Source organism: Canis lupus, chromosome 25 (assembly GCF_048164855.1).
Source record: "Canis lupus baileyi chromosome 25, mCanLup2.hap1, whole genome shotgun sequence".
In the NCBI taxonomy this organism is placed as follows: domain Eukaryota; kingdom Metazoa; phylum Chordata; class Mammalia; order Carnivora; family Canidae; genus Canis; species Canis lupus.
This window is the reverse complement of record NC_132862.1, coordinates 11562338-11582191: the sequence shown is the minus strand read 5'-3', so window position 1 is coordinate 11582191 and position 19854 is coordinate 11562338. Positions and strand designations below refer to the sequence as shown.

At 34.8% G+C, this 19854-nt stretch overlaps 1 protein-coding gene across 36 annotated transcripts in view; it reads left to right on the top strand.

Annotated features, from left to right (window-relative positions):
- PPHLN1 (periphilin 1) overlaps positions 1-19854 on the top strand; it is a 230353-nt gene that overhangs the window by 158718 nt on the left and 51781 nt on the right. For all 36 annotated transcript variants that reach the window (XR_012017482.1, XR_012017483.1, XM_072798313.1 and 33 more), the window contains one exon: positions 11817-11933. Coding sequence is in view for 34 of the 36 variants with exons in the window: in XM_072798313.1 (XP_072654414.1) it covers positions 11817-11933 (117 nt within the window). In the remaining 2 variants the exon portion in view is untranslated. The remainder of the gene's footprint in view (positions 1-11816; positions 11934-19854) is intronic.

Here is a 19854-nt window from a genome sequence, read left to right as displayed (position 1 = left end):
TGAAACTTGCAAATCTCAAAGAGAAAATCCTAAAAGCAGCTTGGAGCAAGAGGTCCATTACCTATAAGAGTAGAAACATTAGATTGGCAGCAGACTTATCCACAGAGACCTGGAAGGCCAGAAAGGACTGACATAATATGTTCAGAGTGCTAAGTGAGAAAAACATGCAGCCGAGAATACTTTATCCAACAAGACTGTCATTAAAAATAGAAGCAATTATAAAAAGCTTCCAAAACAAACAGAAACTAAAAATAACAGACCAGAAAGGAAGAGAAGCAATATGTAGAAACAGTGAACTTACAGGTAATACAGTGGCACTAAATTCATATCTTTCAGAAGTTACTCTGAATGTAAATAGGCTAAATGCCCCAAACAAAAGACACAGGGTATCAGATTGGATTAAAAAGCAAGACCCATGAATATGCTATCTGCAAGAGACTCATTTTAGACCTAAAGACACCTCCAGTTCATAAATGAGGGGGTGGAAAACCATTTATCATGCTAATGGACATCAAAAGAAAATTGGGGTAATAATCCTTATATCAGACAAATTAGATTTTAAATCAAAGACTATAACAAGAGATGAAGAAGTACACTATGTCATATTTAGATCTTATTGTTGGATAGTCTCCTTAGCATTCTCAATATTTATTCCAACATGGAAGCGGCCAATTATATAAACACATTAATGACAAAATTGAAGAAACACATTGAAAATAATACAATAATAATAGAGGACTTAACACCTCACTCACTGCAATGGAGAGATCGTCTAAGTAGATCAACAGGGAAACAAGGGCTTTGCATGATACACTGGACCAGATGGACTTCACAGATATATTCAGAGCATTCCATCCTAAAGCAGCAGAATACACATTCTTCTTGAGTGCACGTGGAACATTCTCTAGAATAGATCATATATGGGATCACAAATCAGGTCTCAACTGGTACCAAAAGAGTTAGGATCATTCCCTGCATATATTCAGACCACAATGCTTTGAAACTTTAACTCAATCACAAAAGGAAATTTGGAAAGAACTCAAATACACAGAGGCTAAAGAGCATCCTACTGAAGAATTAATGTGCCAACTAGGAAATTAAAGGAAAATTTAAAAAATTCATGGAAACAAATGAAAGTGAAAACACAACTGTTCAAAACCTTTGGGATACAGCAAAAGTGGTCCTAAAAAGGAAATATACTATAATAAACACCTACCTCAAGAAGCAAGATGTCTCAGGACGTCTGGGTAGCTCAGTGGTTGAATGTCTGCCTTTGGCTTAGGGCATGATTCCAGAGTCCTGGGATTGAGTCCCACATCAGGTTCCCCACCGAGAGCCTGCTTCTCCCTCTGCCTGTGTCTCTGCCTCTCTCATGAATAAATAAATAAAGTCTTAAAAAAAAAAAAAAGCAAGAAGCCTCAAATATACAACCTAACCTGACACCTAAAGGAGCTGGAAAAGGAACAGCCAATAACGTCTATGCCAGCAGAAGAAGGGAAATAATAAAGATTAGAGCAGAAGTAAACGATACAGAAACAAACAAAAACAGTAGAGCAGATCAATGAAACTAAGAGCTGGTTCTTGGAAAGAATTGATGAAACTGATAAACCCCTAGCCAGACTTAACAAAAAGAAAAGGGAAAGGAGCCAAATAAATAAAACCATAAATGAGAGGAGAAATCACAAGCAATTATAAGGACGTATTATGAGTAACTATATGCTAACAAATTAGGCAATCTGGAAGAAATGGATGCATTCCTAGAGATGTATAAATTACCAAAACTGTAACAGGAAGTAATAGAAAACCTGAACAGACCTATAACCAGCAAGGAAATTGAAGCAGTTATCAAAAATCTCCCAATAAAGAAGAGTCCAGGGCCAGATGGCTTCCCAGGAAAATTCTACCAAACATTTAAAGAAGAATTAATACCTATTCTATTGAAGCCATTTCAAAAAATAGAAAAAGAAGGAAAACTTCCAAACTTGTTCAAGATGCCAGCATTACTTTGACAAAGACTCCACCAAAAAGAAATAAAGACAAAGACTCCACCAAAAAGAAATATAAGACAGTATCTCTTACGAACATGCATGGCAAAATTTTTACCAAGATACTAGCCAATAGAATCCAACAGTACATTAAAAGGATTGTTCACTATGGCCACGTGGGATTTATTTCTGGACTGCAAAAGTGGTTCAACATCTGCAAATCAATCAATGTGATACGATACATTAATAAAAGATAGGATATGAACCATATGATACTCTCAGTGGATACAGAAAAAGCACCTGACAAGGTACATCATTCTTTCTTGATTAAAACTTCACAATGTAGGGATAGAGGGAACATATCTCAATATCATAAAAGCCATATATGGAAAGCCCACAGTGAGTATCATCCTCAGTGGGGAAAATTACTGAGAGCTTATGTCTAAGGTCAGGAACACAGTGGGGATGTCCACTATCACCACTGGGCTGTTCAACATAGTATTAGAAGTCCTAGCCTTAGCAATTAGATAACAAAAATAAAAGGCATCCAAATCAGCAAGGAAGAAGTCAGACACTCACTCTTCACAGATGACATGATACTCTATGGGGAAAACCCAAACCACTGCACCCCAAAATTGCTGGAACTCATATAGGAATTCAGCAACAATGTGGCAAGATACAAAAATCAATGCACAGAAATCAGTTTGCATTCCTATACATTCACAATGAGACAGAAGAAAGAGAAATTAAAGAGTTGACCCCATTTACAATTGAGCCCCAAACCATAAGATACCTAGGAATAAATCTAACTAAAGAGGCAAATGATCTGTACTCAGAAAACTGTAGAACGCTCATGAAAGAAATTGAGGAAGACACAAAGAAATGGAAAAAGCATCCCATGCTCCTCGGTTGAAGAACAAATATTATTAAAATATCTATGCTACCTAGAGCAGTCTATACATTCAGTGTAATCCCTATCAAAATACCATCAAATTTTTTCACAGAGCTGGAACAAATCCTAAAATTTGTATGGAACAAGAAAAGTCCCCAAATAGCCAAAGGAATGTTGAAAAAGAAAACCAAAGCTGGTGGCATCATAATCCCGGACTTCAAGCTCTATTACAAAGCTATAATCATCAAGGCAGTATGATACTGGCACAAACACAGACATATGGATCAGTGGAACAGAGTAGAACCCAGAAATGGACCCTCAACTCTGTAGTTGACTAATCTTTGACAAATCAGGAAAGAATATCCAATGGAAAAAAGACTGGATAGCCAAATACAGAAGAATGAAACTGGACCATTCTCTTATACCATACACAAAAATAAACTCAAAAAGTTGACAGACCTAAATGTGAGACAAGAGTCCATCAAAATCTTAGAGGAGATCCCAGGCAGCAGCCTCTTTGACCTTGGCTACAGTGACTTCTTGGTAGACATGTCTCCAAAGGCAAGGGAAACAAAGGCAAAAATGAACCATTGGGACTTCATGAAGATAAAAAGCTTTTGCACAGCAAAGGAAACAGTTGACAAAACCAAAGACAACTGACAGAATGGGAGGAGATATTTGCAAATGTCTTATCAGATAAACAGCTAGTATCCAAAAACTATAAAGAACTTATAAACTCAACACCCAAAGAAAAAATAATCCAATCAAGAAATGGGCATAAAACATAAACAGACATTTCTCCAAAGAAGGCATATAAATAGCCAACAGACACATGAAAAAAAAATACTCTATCACTCAGCATTAGGGAAATAAAAATCAAAACCAGAATGAGATGCCACCTCACACCAGTCAGAATGGTGAAAATTAACAAGTCAGGAAACGACAGATGTTGGGGTGGATGTGGAGGAAGGGGAACCCTCTTACTCTGTTGGTGGGAATGCAAACTGGTGCAGCCACTCTTGAAAACAGTATGGAGGTTCCTCCGAAAGTTGAAAATAGAGCTACTCTATGACCCAGCAGTTGAACTACTGGATATTTACCCCAAAGATAGAAATGTAGTGATCCAAGGGGCACATGCACCCCAATTTTTTAGCAGCAATATCTGCAATAGCCAAAATATGGAAATATGGAGAAAGCCCAGATGTCCATAGACAGATGAATGAATAAAGAAGATTTGGGGTGTGTGTGTGTCTGTGTGTACATACACATGCATGCATATATACATACAATGGAATATTACTCAGCCATCAAAAAGAATGAAATCTTGCCAATTGCAATGATGTAGATGGAAATAGAGGGTATTATGCTAAGCGAAATAAGTCAATCAGAGAAAAACAATGATATGATCTCCCTTATGTGGAATTAAAGAAACAAAATAGAAGATCATAAAGGAAGAGGGAAAAATTAAAGACAAAAACAGAGAGGGGGGACAAACCATAAGAGACTCCTAATCATGGTAAACAAACTGAGAATTTCTGGAGGGAGGGGCAGTAGGGGAATGGGGTAACTGCATGATGAATGTAAAGGAGGACACATGATGTGGTGAGAACTGGATATTATATAGGACTGATGAATCACTAAATTCTACATCTGAAACTAATATATGTTAATTGACTTTAAAAAATAAAGATGGTAGTAAAAAAAACATACAATTAACCCTTGAATAACATAGGGGTTTGGTGTACTTACCTCCCATGCAGTCAAAAATTCATATGTAAATTTTTACTCCCCCTAACGTAAGTACTGAGTGGCTTAGTCAAGTCCTGCGTCCGGTCCCAGCTCAGTGGGGAAAATGCTTCTTCCTTTCCCACTGCTCCTCCCCCTGCTCCTGCTGTCTCTCACTCTCTCTCAAATAAATAAATAAGTACCTAACCTTTTTAAAAACCATAAGAAAGAAAAATACATTTATAGTAATGAACTGTAAAAAATCCGCATGTAAGTGTACCCATACAGTTGAAACCTGTTATTTGAGGGTCAAGTAGACATATAGAAGGAAAAATAAAATAAAAAAAAAAACAAAAACTTGAATCTTAAGTAACCACAACTTGAAGGTAGCTACCAGAAAAATGAGCGGTTTGCTCATATAATTTTTTCCATAGGTTATGCTAAAATTGGTACTTAACTGCAGGCACTGCTCATCTTGACCATACCAAAGTGGGAATAATGAATATTCATATGGGACATATTTGATAGAGTGTGCTTTTATTTTGGGAGGGGTGGGTACTGTCATAGCGACTTAATATTTATTATGTAACTACCTCATTCTAGTTACTATATTAAGTATTTTTTTCTTACTCATTCAGAAATCCAATATGTAAGTATCTCCATTTTATAGAAAAGACTTAGAACTTAGAAGTTAAATAATTTTCTCATATTATTTCACTGGTAAATTCTTCCAAATATTTAAAAAGTACTAATCCAAAGCTTCTTAAATTCTTCTAAAAAAAAAAAAAAAAAAAAAAAAACAGAAAAGGGAATACTTCCAGGCTCATTTTGAGGTCAGCATTACCAGACACGAGCACTACAAGAAAAGAAAATTATATGGCAATACCTCTGATAAATATAGATGTGGAAATCTTCAATAAAATATTAGCAAACCAAATTCAACAGCACATTAAAAGGATCACACACCATAATCACTTGAGATTTATGCCAGGGATGCAAGGATTGTTCAGTACCTACAGATCAGTTGGTATAATATATCGTATTCACAAAATGAAGGATAAAATATATGATTTTCTCTATAGGTGCAAAAAAAAAGTATTTGACAGAGTTTAATATCCATTCATGATAAAAAAAAAATAAAAAACTCCAAACAAACTGGGTATAGAGGGAATATACCTCAGCATAATAAAGGGCTGATATGACACGCCCAGCACTAACATAATACTTAGTGATAAAAAGCTGAAAGCTTTTCCTGTAAAATCAAGAACAGACAACTGGTCCACTCTTGTCACTTTTAACCAACATTGTACTGGAAGTCCTAGCAAGAACAGTTAGGCAAGACAAATAAATGAAAAGCATCCAAATTGGGAAGGGAGAAGTAAGACTTTTTTTTGCTGGTGACATTGTATTATATATAGAAAACCCTAAAGAGTCCACCAAAAAGCTGTTAGAACTAATACATAAATTCAATAAAGTTATGGGATACAAAATCAATATGCAAAGGTCAGTTGTGTTTCTATACAGTAATTACTATCAAAAAGAGAAGTTAAGAAAACTGTTTGATTTACAGTAGCATCAAAAAGAAAATACTTGAAATAAATATAGCCAAGGAGACAAAACACCTTTACACTTAAAACATTAATGAAAAAGGTTGAAGAAGAAAGAAGACAAATAAATGGAAGGTTTTTCTATGCTCATAGATTGGAAGAATTGTTAAATATCCATACTGCCCAAGGCAATCCGCAGATTCAGTGCAATTCTTATCCCAAAAACCAATGGCGTTTTTCACAGAACTAGAACAAATAATCCTAAAATGGGTATAGAATCATAATAGACCCCAAATTGCCAAAGCAATCTTTTTTTTTTTTTCCAAAGCAATCTTAAGAACAAAGCTGGAGGCATCATGCTTCCTGATTTCAAACTATATAGTTATTAAAACAATATGGTATTGGCATAAAAACAGACACATAGATCAATGGAACAAAATAGAAATCTCAGAAATAAACCTATGCATATATGGCCAATTAATTTATAATACAGGAGCCAAGAATATACAGTGGGGAAAGGGCAGTCTTTTCAATAAATAGCGTTGGGAAAACTGGGTAGCTACATACAACATAATGAAACTGGACCCCTATTTTATGCCATATATGAAAATCAATTCCAAGTGGATTAAAGACTTGAAGGTAAGAACTAAAACCATAGAACACCTAGAAGAACACATAGGTGGTCAGTTCTCTGACATCAGTCTTGGCAATGAGTTTTGGATTCAGCAGCAAAAACAGAAATAAGTGGAATCACTCAAACTAAAAAGCTTCTGCACAGCAAAGGAAGCCATCAACAAAACAAAAAAGCAACCCTAAGGAATGGTAAAAAATATTTGCGAATCTGATAAGAGGTTAATATCTAAAATATATAAAGAACTTCTGCAACTCGGTACCAAAAAAATCAGTCCAATTAAAAATTGAACAATAGAACCAAATAGACATTTTTTTTCAAAGAAGACATATGACTAACAGGTATACAAAAAGATACTCAGCATCACTAATTATCTGGGAAATGGAAATCAAAACTACAGTGAGATATCTCAACGCCTGTTAGAATGGCTGTCATCAAAAAGATGAGATCAAGTGTTAGGGTGTGGAGGAGAGGAAACCCTGGGCACTGTTGGTAGAAATGTAAGTTGGTGCAGCCACTATGGAAAACAGTATGGGGGTCCCTCAAGAAAATGAAAATAAGACTCATGATCCAAAAATCCCACATTGGAGTATACATCCCAAGGTAATGAAAAGAAGATCTCAGGTGCTGTTCATTGCAGAATTATTTGCAGTCAAGACCTGAAAGCAATGTAAATGAAAACAGAAGATATGGTGTATATACACAATGGAGTATATTCAGCTATAAGAAAGGACATCCTGGCATTTGTGACAAAATGGATGGATCTTGAGGACATTATACTAATAAGCCAGAGAAAGACTAAGTAGTCTATAATTTCATTTAGATGTGGAATCTAAAAAAGCTGAATTCATGGAAGCAGACTATTAGTGTGATCAGTAGGAGCTAGGGGCTAGAGGTTGAGGGAAAAGAGATGTTAGTACAAATTATCATCTATATAATGAATAAAATCTGAGGATCTAATGTACAGGTAACTGATTATAGTTAATAATACTGTATACTTAGGGCAGCCTGGGTGGCTCAGTGGTTTAGCGCCGCCTTCAGCGCAGGGCGTGATCCTGGAGACCCGGGATCAAGTTCCGCGTCGGGCTCCCTACAGGGAGCCTGCTTTTCCCTTGGGCTGTGTCTCTGCCTCTCTCTCTCTCTCTCTCTCTCTGTCGCTCATGAATAAATAAATAAAATATTTTAAAAAATACTGTCGCTCATGAATAAATAAATAAAAAATTTTTTTAAATGTGCTAAGAGATCTTAAGTGTTACTACCACAAAAAAGGGATGTGGTTGTAATTACTTTGTAATTTAAAAAAGTATATATATATATATATCTCCATTTTATCAAAAAGTCTCAGAATTTTCTCAAGAACACAGTACTCTCACTGTATCATTCTTTTCATTCCTGCCTTCCAGCATCCCAAATATGTTGAACAGATGATCCATGATTCTAATTCTCAAAATTTGCTATTTCCATCTACTCTCAGCAGTTAGAGATTCTCTTCACCAACCCACATTGTCTTTCTATAACTTTGTTACTTGTATTCTCTTCCTTCATTTTTTTTTTTTTCTATTTTTGGTATACTTGGCTTTTCAGCAAGAGTAAACATCGCCTGACAGTCTATGCTGGTTGGTATTCAGGGAGCAGCTGCTTCACTGCCTCAAAGGAAAAACAAAAGAAAAAGATGTCTTTGTGACAACTTGTGTCTTTAGAGTTTTCCCAGAAGTCTGAAGATTCTAGAATGCTGGTTTTGTATGAGAAGATTGATTAGAATTTGGTCCTGCCTTACCTTGTCAAGGGTGCTTTATCCACCTGAAAGAATGGCTTGTTTTTGTTGTCAGGTAAAAATGAAGGAAGAGTAAACAGTAGTTTCTCATCTAACTCACTATGAATGCTAAACTATGATATAGGAAATATTCATTTCTTCTATAATGTAAGTTATTACATAGGACTTTGTACATGTTAAAATATATTTAGTGGGAAGCAACCATAGTGGATTTTAGCTATTTTTGACAGTAAAAGTAGATGTTTGCATTTTTGTCTTAAAATGGAATCAGACTTTCAGAGTTTTAGACCTATGATCCAAAAACGTACATCCTCTGTTCTTTGCCCAGGGTTATATGGTAGCTGTCGGACACTTTTATGTAGATTTCCTGATTTGGTGGAGAGCTTTTTCTTTTAAACATTCTAGCTGCCCTCATGTAGGAATAATTTTTTAGAGTTTATTTCTTATTTTTTTTAAGATTTTATTTATTTATTAATGAGAGACACACAGAGAGAGTTGGGAGACACAGGAAGAGGGAGAAGCAGGCTCCCTGCAAGGAGCCTGATGTGGGATTCAATCCCAGGATCCTGGGATCACAACCTGAGCCAAAGGCAAATGCTCAACCGCTGAGCCACCCAGGTGTCCCCAGAAGTCATTTTCAAATTAGAGTTTTTCAGGTATACAGATTTAATGAAAGACGAATGGAAGGATTCAATTGTAGAAGATTTTGCTCCATCTTTACTAGAGAGAACTTACAATGTTTGTTTTATTTTTACTCTATAACTTTCTCTTCAAAACAGATACCAAAAAAGTGGGGCATAAATTTTTTCTTTTTGATATATTCATGTGTATGTGGTTTTTTTTCTTCTTAGTCTTTAATTTTTTTTAAAGAAAGATTGTATTTATTTGACCACAGATAGTGAGGAAGGGCAGAAGGAGAGAGGGAGAGGGAGAAGCAGGCTCCCAGCTGGGAAGGGAGCCTGACATGGGGCTCGGTCCCAGGACCCTATGATCATGACCTGATCCAAAGGCAGTTGCTTAACCAACTGAGCCACCCAGGTGTGCCTGTTTGTTTAACTTTATTACTAAGTAATAATAGAGGTATCACTTCTACCTTTTTAACATTATGTGTGAGTAGGGCTTTGTAGTGACGTATTTAGGTTTCTTCAGTGGCTGTGGAAACACTCTATGTACATACATTGTTATTATCCTTTAGTAAATATTATGGATGTCCAGCCAGAAGTTTGGTGAGTTGAATAAACTGTGGAAGGAGGTCAGGGGCCTTTGTCATAAGGTCCAGCTTAGCATTTACTAGTGACTGGGCAAATCACTAGCTTTTGGGCATTTAGTTTCTTGGTTTATAAGTTGGGGTAATTAAGTCTGCCCTAACCACCTTCGTGGAATTCCATTAATTAACATACATTTTGGGTGTGCATACAGAAGCAGTTTATAAATTGTATTATGTTTTAGTGTAGAGATTTTTTAAAGATCTATTTATTTTATTTTAGAAGGAGAGAGAATCCCAAGCAGATTCTGTGCTGAGCCCCACAGGGAATTCAATCTCATGACCCTGAGAGATAACCCTAGCTAAAACCAAGAGTCAGACACTCAACCGACTGTGCCATCCAGGTGCCCCTAATGTGGAGATTTTTAATGCCACTATCATCCAGAGGAAGTGTATTTGGAATTAATGATGTTACTTTAGAGAAGACATGGAGAAAAATTACAGGTGAAAGACCTAGTTGATGAAAATATATGCTACTATAATAGAATGGAATCAGAGCTACTGTATAGGCCCAAGGAAACCCTTTTTCTAATTTTCAGCTTAGATAATTTTTTTTTTGACAGAGGGAGAGAGGCAAGGGAGGGGCAGAGTGTGGAGCCCAGTGTGGGACTCGATCTCCAAACCCTGAAATCATGACCTGAGCTGAAATCAACCATGTCAAGACATTTAACTGACTAAGCCACCCAGCTGCTCCTTGGCTTAGAATTTATGCATCTTATTCTGTAACATAGGTCTGTAAACAGTATTACAGGAATCGTGTGTTCCAGAAAAAAATTTTAATTTTCTTCATTTTTATATTGACCTCATGAACTGAATGGTCTTTTTCAAAAGTTTTACTATAACTGATATTTATATGGTAAAGAAAGGAAAACTAAAGTACCAAGCACTGTGTTAGATACTTTCAAGTAAATTTTATAAAACCATGAATACTATTAATACCTCATTTTGTAAATAAGAAAACCACGGCTTCACAGTGTCATGAATTATGCATATAAAATCATCTACCTAGCAAGTGATGAAACTGGCATTCAAACCCAGGTCTGTCTATAACTTGAAATTCCATACATTGTTTAGTATTGATTTACTGTTTTTTTTTTTCCCTAAAGATTTTATTTATTTATTCATGAGAGACAGAGAGAGAGAGAAAGAGGCAGAGACACAGGCAGAGGGAGAAGCAGGCTCCATCCAGGGAGCACGACATGGGACTCGATCCCAGATCTCCAGGATCAGGCCCTGGGCTGAAGGCGCTGCTAAACCGCTGAGCCACCCGGGCTGCCCCATTGTTTAGTATTGAATATAACTGAAGAAGAAAAGCAGTAACAGTATCAAAAAGATGAATTTTAAGTATATAAATTTTGTGTAGGGGCGCCTGGGTGGCTCAGTGGTTGAGCATCTGCCTTCAGCTCAGGTCATGATCCCCGGAGTCCTGGGATCAAGTCCCACATCAGGCTCCCTGCATGGAGCCTGCTTCTCCCTCTGCCTGTGTCTCTGCCTCTCTCTCTGTGTCTCCCATGAATAAATAAATAAAATTAAAAAAAATTTTTGTGTAAAGAGTAGGATTTATATACATTATTACAAATCATGGAAATAACATATCTGACTTTTCTATTGCATTAGGAATTTACCTTGATGATATTTTGGCATTATTTATTTCATTGAATATAATTAAAGATACAACATTGAAATCAGTATGATGTCCTATATATTTCAAATGCTGTTAATATATTAGTTAATTGTCAGTGTCTTTGGTTCCTTAAGATGAATTTTTGAAGTTTTATATAAATGAAATTAGGAGTCAGATCTGATCTGTATGTCCAAAAGGAATTGCTACTTAAAGAAACTCTATGTTGAATATTTTTTAAAAAGCAAATAAAGAATGTACTTGTTATCTCTATGAAATTACATGATTTTAAGTTAAGGTAGGATACACTTTTTGATGTATTGGAAGTTTAAGTGCTTTTGAGAATTGTAATAGAACTATTCTTTTGTTTTTATTAGATGTTAGACAAACCCAGTAGGCTAACTGAAAAGGAACTTGCCGAGGCTGCAAGCAAGTGGGCCGCTGAAAAGCTAGAGAAAGCAGATGAGAGTAATTTACCTGACATTGAGTATGAGGTAAGGCATAATTTCCTCTTTATGTTTCACATGAAGAGTTTTGTCTCAATTTTAAGTTATGAGTGGGAAATACTTAGTTTGCTCTAGTACTTCAAAGTATATATGGAGAAAATAGCCTCATGGATTATTATCATTTACCATACAGAGTAATAGTATGAATATGAATGACTCAAGTTCAGTAATTGAACTATACCTGAATTTCTCCAGTAGTTTAGAAGTGAGAAAATAGGATAAATATGGAGTATAAGGAAAATGTATCACTTATCCTTCTTTTACAGGCTTTACTGTTAAAAGTATCTCTAGAAATCATGCTAAGCTGCTGGTCATAAACCAGTGAATTCAGAATAAAAATCTATTTACACCTTGGATCTTGGGCTGTATTTATATTGTATGTTATATTCTATGCAAGTTATATCATAAATTGCCCCAAAAATGAAATGATGCATGGTTATTACCTGTGACATTTGATGAGTCTTGAGTACCAAAAGATGAGAGAGCATTTTAGGGTCCATAGAATGAATTTTTGCACTAAACATTTGAAGATGAACTTTTGCACTATGCATTTTTGCACTAAACATTTGAAGATGAACTCAAACTTTTCTGTATAATCTAAAACATCTCTGGGCACCTGGGTAGCTCGGTGGTTGAGTGTCTGCCTTTGGCTCGGGTCATGATCCTGGGGTCCTGGAATCAAGTCCCACATCACCTGTCTTCAGGGAGCCTGCTTCTCCCTCTGCCTATGTTTCTGCTTCTCTGTGTTTTTCATTAATAAATAAATAAAATCTTTAAAAAAAAAAAAAAAGTCTAAAACATCTCTAACCAGGGAGATATAAGTGCTTCATTGGCAAAATTAAGCTTTTAGATTCAGGAGTTGGCTATAAAAGAATTATTTTGGTATGATGTAAAAAAATCTGTACCAAAAAAAAAAAAAAAATCTCTGTACCATGACGGATTTTGTAGATTTGAAGATTTATGGCTTTTCAATACATTTTAAGATACCTTTTATAGAAGACCTTTCGATAAAATGAGTTAAGCATTATAATTTGATACAAAACATATATACCTACATAAATCTTTACCTACATAAATCCTTTGCAAAATAACTAATGTTACACTGCTCATGGAAAGTATAAACCACTACAGACCCTATCAGTACATACACTTAAAGCCTGTTTTAAAATGCTGATCTGTCATTTAGATATCAGTTGTTCTTAAATAGGTCAAAGTTTCCATGTTATTTTACCTATAATTTTAGGTATTTATATATATTCTTGAGTGAATATATCAACATCATCTAGCTGTCTCTTTTGGGCACCTTTTCAGCACTATTTAAAAGCATGAACAATAAAGGGATTTATAGGGTTATTTTGTTTATTTTCTTAATAATTAGAATAGTAATTTTCATATTAATAATAGGTCTATATAGTTCAAAATCACTGTTTTGGAGAACTGATAATTTTTCTCAGAGTACTTAAAAACTTCCAAAAATACCACTTTCTTGTTTGCTTAATACTCTTCAATTAGCAAGGCTTTTTTGAGATATATTCATCCTGCCCCCCCATCACTTTTTATACCTATTAAAAAATATATGTATCTTCACTATCAACCTTCCCCAGATTTTAAATATTTTTATTGTTTGAATAGATCTGGACTTTTAATAGTCAGTGTCATTGGGTCTAGAAAGACTTTCTTTTTAACCCCCTTATTTTTTCTCTTAAAATATGCACAGAATTTGGTAGATTTAGAATTAATAAGTAAATAATGCTAACAACCTTTAAGTGGGGTGATATGTCAGGCAGGATCTTTTGTTGGAGCAAAGGCAAGGTGAGTGAGGATAGGATTGAGATCTCTTTAATATGTTTGTTACATGGTCCACCTCTTTAATGTTGAGCAACAGTATCAGTTTCATAGCACTAAAATGTTTTTTAAGTAAGATTAATACTTTCTCATACTGTAAATAAAGCATTTGGGAAATTTTTATGATACCCTTATTCTTTTATTTAAAAACCTAATCCCACCACATCCTATTAACATTTTGCTCAGATAGTAACATTTGTTCTCAGGCAGTTACTAAGTAGTTACTCATTTCAGTGATCTATTTGAGCAATAACATTTTGACTGTGTTTCTGTAAACTCGTATCTTATTTGACAGAATAAGTTGGAAGGAAAAAGGACTTTGATGCTAGGAAAGAGATTGGCATAATACTGTGTGTGTATGTGTGTGTAACTGTAGTTGTGGAGTATTGAACTTAACAACCCTGAGATCAAGAGCTGCAGACTCTACCAACTGAGCCAGCAGGCATGCATCCCTTTATATTAATTATTTAAGTAATGGTCCATGTATTTCAGAAACATTGTGTAGATTCATTTTTATGACTAGAGGGAGATTAAATATTTAGTTTTCCTGTTTATCTTTTCCTGCTGCTGTGACTATATTTTTAAGCAATTCAGTTGGGAGATGATGCAGTTTGCAGAAATTTCAGTGAAATTGAAGATGCATTTAGTGATATGCTTAAATATTCAGGAATGTTGTAATTCAATTTGCTGTTCACTTTTATTCTTGTTACCTTTTGGGCTCTAATAGAGAATTTCTCAAAGTATTTGATAGAATAATAATTCTAGAGAGTCTTAATGATCTGAGGGGAAAAAATTCTATTAGCCTGAATGTGTTTGGGAAATGCTAGATTTAAAAGAAGTAGATTATTTTGATATTACAGCACTTTTCAGAGATTGTAATATGTTAATATGCTCATCACTGATCTGTGAAGGAAGATAAATAATAAAATTTGCATAATTTACAGACTTGACTATGAAATTTTTCACAGTGCATATTTTAGGAGTAGTATTTTAAGTTACATATTTTCAGAAAATAGTACCATACTGGCTTTCTCATAGTTTATTTAAGTTCACTAAATACTCTGTATCTACTTGTGTCAAACACTGCATTAGAGACACCATTCTAGGCTGTCTGGGAGCTTGCAGTCAAGTTTTGTAGGGACATAATTTACCATCCTCAAACAAATGGCCATTTAGCTTTTGGCTATCAGAATGAAAAGCAGATTATTTGGTGGCCGTACTTAGAACAGGTTGCTTCTTCTTATAGAAGAAAATTTTGACATTTTCTTAAGTGTGGAAATATGATTTATGTTGTTTCTACATATAAAGTGTCATTTTCTACTTCAATATCTCTGCTTACTCTTTCTCCAGTGTAGAATACCTGCCTTCCATGACCACCTTTCTAATCCATATTCATTCAGTGAAATCAGTAGTGTTGGGGATAAGACTCAAGATCTTTCTTAATTCTGCTTTTTTCCCCTTCCTATTTGAAAATTTCATGCTACTTTGTCACTGGATGAACTTATTATTGCCCTCATTAAAAATACTGTTTTTACTTGTCTTGTTATACATTGAATGCATCTCAAGCACTTGTCTTGTTTTTCCTCTACAGTACCTTAAATGATATATATCTAATTAGTTGAACTAAATTTGTTAACAAGGCCTTTTAGTATTTCAAGTTATTTTTCTCTTCTTGCTGTTTTCCAAAAACTCATATCTGCTCCGATGGTGCTTTCTGTCCTTGTCAATTTATGTTTTTGTGGGTAGCCCTGGAATTATGATGAAGCCTGAAATTCCTATTTTCAGTGTGTTTTAAACTTGAACAGTTGTTTTTTTGTTTGTTTTCTGTTTTTGTTTGATTGGTTTTTGCATTAATCATTTAAAATGGAATCTAGTGGCAGATTCTGATCTTGGGGTTTAGTCAGAACACTGGTAGTATAAGTAATCCAGCTTCTTAACATCATTCAAACCTAATTGTTATTCATCTTGTGTTAGAAACTGATACTGGGGTTTCTATCTTAAATATGTTTAACATAAAACTTACCATATTAACCATTTTTAGGTTCAGTGGTATTAAATACACTAGAATTATTGTATAGCCATCCCCACCGTTCATCCTCATAACTCTTCACCTTGTAAAACTGAAACCTATACCCATTAAATGATAACTTCCCAAAGCAATTAATCAGTTTATCCTCCCAGCCCCTGGCAACTACCATTATGTTTTCTGTCATTAAAATTTTGACTAAGTACCTCATATAAATGGAATTGTACAGTAGATGTCTTCTGTGATTGGCTCTTTCATTTAGTATAATGTTCTTGAGGGTCATCCATGTTTTAGCATCTTACAGAATATCTTTCCTTATTAAAGCTGAATAATATTCCATTGTGTGTTTGTACCACATTTTGCTTATCCTTTTATCTGTCAACAGACACTTGGATTGCTTCTACATTTTAGCTATTGTGAACAATGCTGCTATGAACATGGGTATCCAAATATCTTCAAGACCCTGCTTTCAATTCTTTTGAGTATGTATTCAGAAGTGGAATTTCTGAATCATACGGTAATTCTGTTTTCTGTTTTTTGAAGGAACTTCCATATTGTCTTTCACAGTGACTGTACCATTTTATATTCCCACCAACAATGCATAAGGGTTCCAATTTCTCCACATCCTCACCATCACTTGTAGTTCTCTGGGTTTTTGCTAGTAGTTACCCTAAGGGGTGCAAGGTGGTAGACATCTCAGTGTAGTTTTGATTTGCATTTCCCTAATTACTGGCAATGTTGAGTATTTTTTCTTCTGCTTAATGGCCATTCTTACATCTTCTTAGAAGAAATGTGTATTTAAGTCTATTGCTCATTTTTTGCTTCATTGTTTTTTAGTTTTAGAGATTCTCTATGTATTCTATATATTGATCCCTTATCAGATTTGTGATTTGCATATATATAATTCTTTAATTTTTGCAAAAAATGACATTGGAATTTTGGTAGGGATTGACTTGGAAATGTAGTTTACTTTGGGTAGTATTGACATTTTAACAGTATTAAGTCTTTCAAGGAGTGAGCATGGGATGTCCTTCCATTTATTTATGTTTTATTTCAGCAGTGTTTTTGTAGTTATAAGTTTTTCTCATAAATTTTGGTTAATTCCTAAGTTTTATTCTTTTTGATACTGTTGTAAATGGAATTCTTTTGTAATTTCCTTTTTAAATTATTCCGTTTATCTACAGAAATGCAATTAATTTTTGAGTGTTGAGTTTATATCTTGATACTTCACTGAATTCACTTACTCTGTGTGTGTGTGTGTGTAATCTTTAGGGTTTTCTACATATAAGGTCATGTCTGCAAACAGATAATTTACTTACTCCTTTCAATTTGTATACCTTTCTTTTCTTCTTCTCTTGTCCTCATCCCTCCCCTCCCCTCTTCCTAATTGCTCTGAAACTCCTGGTACTGTTTTTGCATAGAAGTAGTGAAAGCAGGTGTCCTTGCCTTGTTCCTTATTTAAAAAAATTTTTTTTTAAGATTTTATTTATTTATTTATTCATGAGAGAGAGGCAGAGACACAGGCAGAGGGAGAAGCAGGCTCCCCACAAGGAGCCTGATGTGGGACTCGATCTTGGATGCCAGGATCACCCCTGAGCCACCCAGGTGTCCCAGCCTTGTTCCTAATCTTAAAGAAAAATCAGTTTTTCAGTTTTGAGTGTGACATTAGCTGTGGGTTTTTCATATATGGCTTTTATTATGTTGAGATGATTTATTTCTATCCCTAGTTTATAGTGTTTCTTCATGAAAAGGTGTTGTTTTTTTTTTTTTTGTCAAGTGCTTTTTCTGTATGAACTGAAATGATTGTGTAGATTTTTTTCCCTTCATTCTGTGGATGTGGATTATTACATTGATCAGTTTACCTATGTTGAACTGTCCCTTGACATTTTAGGAATATACCCCACTTGGTCATAATGTGTAATCTTTTTAATTATATTGCTGAATTCTTTTTGCTGGTGTTTTGTTGAGATTTTTTGCATCAATGTTCCTAAGGGATATTGGACTGTAGCTTTTGTTGTTGTAGTGTGTCTGGCTTTGGTATCAGGATTATCGGGATAATTACATTATCATCAGGATAATAACATCCCCATAGAATGAAATGGGGTGAAATGAAATGAAATGGGGGGATGAATGAATTCATCCCCATGAATGAAATGAAATAGGAAATGTTTCTTCCTCTTCAGTTTTTTAGGAGTTTTATTATTTTTATTTTTATTTTTATTTTATTTTTATTTTTCAAGATTTTACTTACTTAATGCGTGAGAGACATAGGGAGAGGCAGGGACACAGGCAGGGAGCCTGACATGGGACTCAATCCCGGGTCTCCAAGATCACACCCTGGGCTGAAGGCAGCCCTAAACCGCTGAGCCACCCAGGCTGCCCTTTTTAGAAGTTTTAAAAGGCTTGGTATTAGTTCTTTAAGTGTTTGGTAGAACTTACTAGTGAAACTGTCAGGTCTATGTTTTTCTTTGTTGGGAGATTATTGATTACTGGTTCAATTTCCTTACAAGTTATCAGTCTATTTAGATTTTCTATTTCTTCTTGATTTGGTCTTGGTAGGTTTTGTGTTTCTAGGAATTTTTCCGTTTTATCTATGGTATCCTGTTTCTCAGCATGCAGTTGTTTATAGTACTCTTAATAATCCTTTTTATTTCCATAGAATTAGTAGTAATGTTCCCACTTTCATTTCTGATTTTAGTAATTTGAGTCTTCTTTTTTTTCCTTAGTCTATCTAGCTAAGGGTTTGTCAATCTTGCTGATCTTTTTGAAGGATACAATTTGATTTTTGATTTTTTTCATTTCATTTATGTCTGCTCTAATCTGTATTTCTTTCCTTCTGCGAGCCTTGGCTTTAGTTTGTTCTGATTTTTCTAGTTTCTTAAGTTGTGAAGCTTGGTTGTTGATTTGAGTTTGTACTTGTTTTTTAATATAAGTGCTTATAGCCATTAATTTCCCTTAATTAATTAATTTATTCATTCATTCATGAGAGACAGAGAGAGAGAGAGGCAGAGACACAGGCAGAGGGAGGAGAAGCAGGCTCCATGAAGGGAGCCTGATGTGGGACTTGATCCTGGGACTCCAGGATCACGCCCTGGGCCGAAGGCAGGCAGTAAACTGCTGAGCCACCCAAGGATCCCCTAATTTCCCTTTTAGCACTGCTTTGCTGCTTCTCATAAGTTTTTGTATATCGTGTTTTCATTTTCATTTGTCTCTTAAGTATTTTCTACTTTCCATGTGATTTCTTATTTGACCTGTTGTTTAAAAGTATTTTGTTAAATTCCGCAATTTTTGAATTTTCCAGTTTTACTTTTTAAATCTATTGACACTTAATATATGGCCTAACAGAGATGGTCTATTGGAAAATGTCTCAGGCACTTGAAGATGTATTCCGTTGTTATTGGATACAGTGTTCATTGTATGTCTGTTAGATTTACTTTGTATATTGTCTTTTTTAAGTCTTCTGTTTCCTTATTTAACTTTTATCTGATTTTTCTATCCATTATTGTGACAAGGATATTGAAGTCCCCAACTGTGTAATTGTTATTTCTCCTTCCCATTCTGACAGTTTTTGCTTCGTATATTTTGATGTTGTGTCATTAGATCTATTGAGATTTGTAATTGTTGTATGTCTTGCTGTATTGATCCTTTTATTAATATATAATACCCATGTCTCTTATAACCTTTTTTGATTTAAAGTCTGTTTTATCTGATACTAGTATAGCCACACCTACTTTTTAGTTATTATTTGCATGGAATATCTTTCCATCCTCTTACTTTCAACATGCTTGTGTCTTTGAGTCTGAAATAAGTCTCTTGTAGACATTATATAGTTGGGTCATGTGTTTTATCCATTCTGCCAATCTCTGTCCTTTGATTAGAGGGCTTAATCCATTAACATTTAAGTAATTGCTGAGAAGAAGGGACTTCTGTCATAGGTCTATTTGTTTTTTATGTGCCCTAGATCTTTTTTTGTCCCTCATTTCCTGCATTCTTATATTCTTTTGTTTAACTGATTTTCTAATTTTTGGTAGTTGAAAT